Source organism: Pelophylax lessonae (assembly GCF_965119305.1).
Source record: "Pelophylax lessonae genome assembly, chromosome: 9".
Taxonomy (NCBI): domain Eukaryota; kingdom Metazoa; phylum Chordata; class Amphibia; order Anura; family Ranidae; genus Pelophylax; species Pelophylax lessonae.
Window position 1 is genome coordinate 173,523,961 of NC_138776.1, and position 6,299 is coordinate 173,530,259.

The following is a 6,299-nucleotide window of genomic DNA, read 5'->3' on the forward strand; positions in this document are numbered from 1 at the left end:
AATCATATGGAAAGCCGGCCGGCTTCAGCTGGACACCCGTCCTTCCGGAATCGTAAGAGCACGGCGACGTCAGCACGTCGCTAACCCCGTTATCACTGGTCAGGGCCAAAGCCAAAGTCGTATCCAAGTGTCACCCATCCAAAGTTGTGTCAAAGTCGCACTCCAAAGCCGGCGCAACTTTGGAGTCTTACAAGTGTGAATAGAGCCTTAGTTCATTTAGATTTGGCAATGCTGAATTTACACAGTGAGCTGCGCATGCACTGTACAGAGGCATACAGCCAGAAGAGAAGAGACAAAGCATGTCACTTCTGCATTAAAATTCCTGCCTGTTGGCCCTTTTTTTATTTTTGGTCTAAAGTTCCACTTTAAGGACTTCTTGACTCTATTGCATTAGCAAGCAAAAATTGAATTCCCCCAACTGTTAAGGTTTTCAATCAGACTTGCATCTAAAAATGAGTAAATGGAACAAATTTGGAAGCTATCAGGGACAGAATAATGAGGCCCATTATTATGGTTTTAATTGCGCAGTTAGTAAAAATTATACATATTTTACTGGAAATAAACTCAGAGGCAGAGCTATACTTCAGTTGTATTAGCCCTCTCCTGCGAAGGAAGATTAGGCAAATCCCGGAAATGGCAACACACTTCTGGAATGTCACTGAATTTCATCCAAGGATTTGGGAATGTCACTTCTATTATTAATTTCTATTTCAGCTGCAGTTACTAACTTTTTTTCTGTTTAATATAAAAATGATTCGTTACCAAAATGATTTCACATTATTGTATTTTGTTCAGTTCTTTGTTAAATAGACTAACACAATTATTGCAATGTATAGAAAAAATTTTTACTCATGAAAAATATAAACTTTTTTTCCTTTTTTTTTCCTTTTCTTGTTTTTTCTTTTTTCATTTTTTGTTTTTAAGGAATAATGTTATAATTGACAAGTTTATTGTAAAATTGTCAATAATTTTTTTTTCCCGTTTTATTTTATGTATGTATATTATTTGTTTTTTGGAAAAATATAATAAAGAGATATTGAAACATAAAAAAATATAAACTTGCAACTACCTGCTGTTCTTACATTCATTTTAAAATGTATTTGTAATGCCCATTTGTCCCAGTTATACTTTTTGTGAGCTCTGAAGTGATGTCATCATTTTCAATTACGGTACAAATAATCAAGGTGTTTCTTAACCATATAAGGGTACAAATGTCCCACATACAACACAAAAGGGAAATGGCAACCTTGGGCCGCAGACAGTGCATTTATGGGATGCCTTATAACAATATAACAATGTGCCAGCTGTCCCTTTCACTCTGTCATCTGGACCAAATTTGTCTTTAGATGCTGTCTTAGACCAACCCTTTCCAGTCAATGTATTGTATACTATATATATATACACACACACATATATATATGTATATATATATATATATATATATATATATATATATGTATAGCTATATCTATCTATCTATCTATCTATCTATCTATCTATCTATCTATCTATCTATCTATCTATCTATCTATCTATCTATCTATCTATCTATCTATCTCAACAGTATATCTATATATATATATATATATATATATATATATATATATATATATATATATATATATATATACATATATATGAACACATACACAGATCAACTCAATATTCATAATTATTGTGAACCTGCGCTCACTTTGAATACCAAATGTGCTAGGAAAAATCTTTTTTTTTTTTTTTGTTGCATATAGTTAGGATATTCAAACTGAATGCAAGTTCACCTTACTAAGTGATTATCATTTCCTTCATTAAAACTGTAATGATTTGCTAAAAATGTCACTTACCCTCTTTTTGGTACAGGTGGTCTTGTCAAAGGAGGAGAATTTGTCCCCCGGCTGTCAGGTAGGTTAGCTTTTGGTAAATGCCTATTGCCATGGTGTAAAACATCCTTGCTCTCAATTGTGTCCTCGTGTCCAGGTAGACCATGAGCAAAGGTAGATACCCCATGCACTTCAAGCGTTGAGGCAATAGGGGAAGATCCAGCGGTATAAATATGTGGCTTGACCAAAGTAGTGGTGACCAAACTGATCAGCCCAAGAAGACTTATTAAAGCACACAGCCTTTCTGCCATGGTCTTCTATTCTCCACACACACAGATCCACTTCAGCTTCTAAGTGCTTACTGAGAGTCTTTAAGAAACCCCTTTGAACTGCCTTCAAGTTTAAAACTAGGGGTGGGGGAACTTTTTTAACAAAGAACGGAAAAAACGCACAATCCCTCCCAGCTACTGTGGAAATGTGAAAGGTCAGCAGACAATGTGAGGGCCTGTTCCTGTGTGGTGAGCACTAAACTTACTAAGGAGAGCCTGCAGAGGGAAAAAAAAAAGGGAATATTTTTTAAAGGAAGCTAAGCTGCTGGCAGCCTACATAGGGACTCTGCGCTAAGGAACATTGCCTTATCAGAGCCCCTATGCCTGGCCTGTGTAAGACAGAGCTGCTTTTACTGGGAGGAAAAGGATGTTAGTTTAAGGGAGAGCAAATATTGTAAAGTTTACATTAGGTTTCCTTAAACTATTGCATATTCACGGACATATCTATGCAATGTTGAGCTATATGATTGGTAATCTGTCAAAAGAAGCAAGGAAAATAATTTTGTCTATGTATATGTATGCTCTACAGGACTTTAACAATACTTGAAAACTTCTGTGTTAGTTAGAAGGTGGTGCTAAATGCTTGTTACTAATCTTAATGGTAAAGGTTACGTTCACCTTGCATTTATTTTTCAGTATTCAATTTTTTTAGATATTTTATAAGAGTTACACTTGGAAGACACATGGCCTGGAACAACATGATCTCATGCATCATTACATTAATGGAACAAAAAATGTGTAGATCTCTCAGAACAGTTCTTATGAACTAATCGCGCTTTTCCACTGCATGGAATCTAACGGTTCGGCTCGCTTTTGTGCTTTTCCACTGCTGGTACCGTATGGTACGGTGTAGGAACGGTTCGGTACGGTACGGTACGACAGCGCTTTTCCACTGCATGGAACCGAACGGTACGGCTCTCTAAAACAGTACCACCTCGATTGTGGTACCAAGAGGTACCATACTGGTACCATATCCCACAATCCTTTGCATGCAGTCACTGCTAGCCACTGATTGGTCAGAGAATCGTTGTTATCCCACCCACTTAACTTTAGTAATACTCTAGTGGAAAAGCAAACCATACCAAACCGTACCGAACCGTTCCAACACCGTACCATGCGGTACCAGCAGTGGAAAAGCAAACCGGGCCAAGCAGGGCCGAGTAGAGCCGAGCCAGTACTTGCAGTGGAAAAGTGCCATAATAGTACAGTCAATGTAGCTATGTGTTACCACCTGTTCATCTGAAGCATCTATAATGTGCTAACTAGTGTTTCCCATGGGCTAGAAAGCTGCTCAAGAGTAAGTGAAAACAATAGATGGAATCAAAAGAAAGAAGAAGGAGAAAAAAAAAATGTGCATTTATTTTTTTTATTTATTTTTTAGGAGTGTGCCGAGCACTGCACCTGTGATCAGCAGATCACAGGTTCATTGTCAGGCGCCTGCAGACTCTCAGTACAGTTGTCTATCCGTACCTCCAATACAGGTACATACGTAGCTACTGATTAGCTACAGAAGATCTTCTGCCCACTGTCATAAGGGGGGTTGGGAGATTCGGGCAGGTGCACTTTAGTAATAGGGTACACCCTAAATATGGGTGTGACATGGTACTGAAGGTGAACTTATCCTTTAAAGCAAAATTTACTTCTTTTCTTCAACTTGGTTGTTTTTAACCTTTGCGAGCGACATAAATCTTACACAAATGCAGCTGATGTAAGTGTTTTATACCTAATGAGCAATGTTTTTTATCTGTATATATACACTGTTGTATTTGAATCAACTATATATATGTGTATACTATTTGTAAATTTATCTAATTGTTGACAGAGTACCACCTAAGGTTAGAACTACCCCTGAGGAAGAAGTTACTATATACTTCGAAACGTGTTGGGTACTTACCTGCTGTTCCAATGTGGTCATCATGTCAGGGAAATGGCCGTAGGAGAACTGGCAACATTTCCAGTAATAGTAATGGACGCTCCTGGCTCAATCGACACAGCCCTCTGCTGGCCCGTCTGGGAAATGGCTGTAGGAGAACTGGCAACATTGCCAGTAATAGCAATGATCATTCCTGCCTCAATTGACACTGCCCTCTGCTGGCCTATAAAAGGTGGCCATAGGATCAGACTCATTGCTGGATTATCTCTCAGCTTCCTGTGTTCCTGTGCTTCCTGTTTCCTGTTTGGACTTCCTGTTGTGACCTCGGTTTGTTCCTGATTCCATTTGATCTCCTGCTCCTGGTTTGACCCTTGGCTTCTCCCTCTGACCGTGCTTCTGTTACCTACCGTGTATGACCCCGGCTTGCTTCAAGACCTCGGCTATTCTGGTTGTCTCCTGTGCATGACCTCGGCTTGTACCACGGTTCCTGCTACCAGAGACTATTCCTTGGCACAAGGTAACCCGTGCCACTTGGGGTGCTACACCCTCTGTACCATCTCCAGGGGTGTGCCGCACTGAGCCGCAAGGGGAGCCCTCTCAGCACCTCGGCCTCGGATCAGGTAATCCTGACACATCACCTGCACTTTGTGACATGTAATATGTACTGCTTGCTGATTTTATGCTTCTTACATTTATGTATTTTCAATAAAGTATTATGTTGATATCTTACACATGTTTTTTCAATTACCTATTTTTGGAGTGCCATTAAAATTCCACCACTAGGGGAACACTTTCTCTTTTTTCAATTGACTTCTTTTGGCCTTTTTCAGTTACACAAGCTGATGACAATACAAAAATTGACAGTGTGATAGCAAAAGTTTTTATTTAGAATTTAGCAATACCATTTTTATAACACGTTTTCTTTAGATCACAGTATAAGCAAGCATAATAATACCCTGAGATGGTTTGTGATGCTCACATGTTTCTGCAGTAGCTCTACAGTTAGGTTTCTATGGAACCCTAGGGTTCCTCCAGAGGTTGCTAGAGGTTCCTTAAACAATGAGCAATTTCTTCCTCTCAGATAAGTTCCCACTGACACCATTGTTCTTTTACAATCTGTAAGGAGCATTCCTCCCACTAATTTATCATGGGTTGTAGATATAATAATTTTTAGCCGGGGTTCCCTGAGACTGGAAAGTTATTTCAAGGGTTCCTCTATGTTGAAAAGGTTGAGAAAGACTGCTCCACTGTATAGAAAACTTTACCACCTTTTGGTTTCTGTTTTTTGGAGGTGTGCCATTCAAAGTGTGTGCCTGAAAATTGTGAATATGGTTTCCTTGTACAGACATGGTCCTACATCAATGGCCCGGAGCCAGTCTGTGTCACTTCTGGTCATTTGATCAGTGTGACAGTCAGCAGAAGAAGTCACAATGAAAAAACTGTGAATAAGCAAAACCTGCCTTCCCTTGTAACCGGTCAATTTTCTCAGTAAAAAAGCAATGCTTACTATATTTTCTTACTGTGTCAAAAACTTTGACACCTATATATTTGTTTATGTGGCCAACAATTTTTGGCATTGAAAAACTTAAAGTGCTTCATAAGCCTTAAAGTGGTTGTAAAGGGTGAAGGTTTTTTTTTAACTTCATGCATTCTATGCATAAAGCTAAAAAACCTTCAGCGTACAGCTCTGACCCCCATTAGTTACTTGAGCCTCATCTCAATCCAGCGATGTGCACAAGAGCCGAGGCACTCCGGGGTCTATCCCTCCTAAATAGTTGGGACCAGTGCTTTAACTGGGCCAGTATGCACTGGTACTCAGTACGGCCACTTCCAAATATGGCTCTTGAGCATACCGCCACTTCTCCGTGCGCCTTAGCGTACCAGTATGCGAATTTTGGACATCTGCGCCCTCAATCCCCCCCCCAAGAATATTTCCCACTCCAGAGCCAGACCAGTCACCACCAGTGAGTCCCCCTGCTCCGGAGTCCCAGCCCAGGCCGGGGGGGGGGGGGGTGTTCTGTGGGGACCCTGATGTGGGGTGGGGAGGGCAAAATTTATAGGCTATAATAGAGTACCGCCACCTCTTTTGGGCCACTTAAAGCACTGGTTGGGACACAACAGCGGGAACTATTGGCTCCCACTCCTGTCGATCACAGCCAGTGAGGAGGAAGCGGGGGGCGGGGCAGAGCTATATAGACACATAAAGGTCTCTTGGGTGCAAGAATGCACAAGTGTCCCCAGAGCAAGCAGGAGGGGCCAAGACCACCGGCAAGGGGACCT

General features: G+C 40.5%; 1 protein-coding gene across 1 annotated transcript in view; it reads right to left on the reverse strand.

Moving 5' to 3' along the window:
- Positions 1-2,187, reverse strand: part of MMRN2 (multimerin 2) — an 87,089-nt gene extending 84,902 nt beyond the window's left edge. Inside the window, exon 1 of the mRNA XM_082269348.1 lies at positions 1,842-2,187. Within this exon, the coding sequence (XP_082125474.1) occupies positions 1,842-2,128 (287 nt within the window). The 5' untranslated portion in view covers positions 2,129-2,187. The remainder of the gene's footprint in view (positions 1-1,841) is intronic.
- Between the last annotated feature and the right edge of the window lie 4,112 nt (positions 2,188-6,299).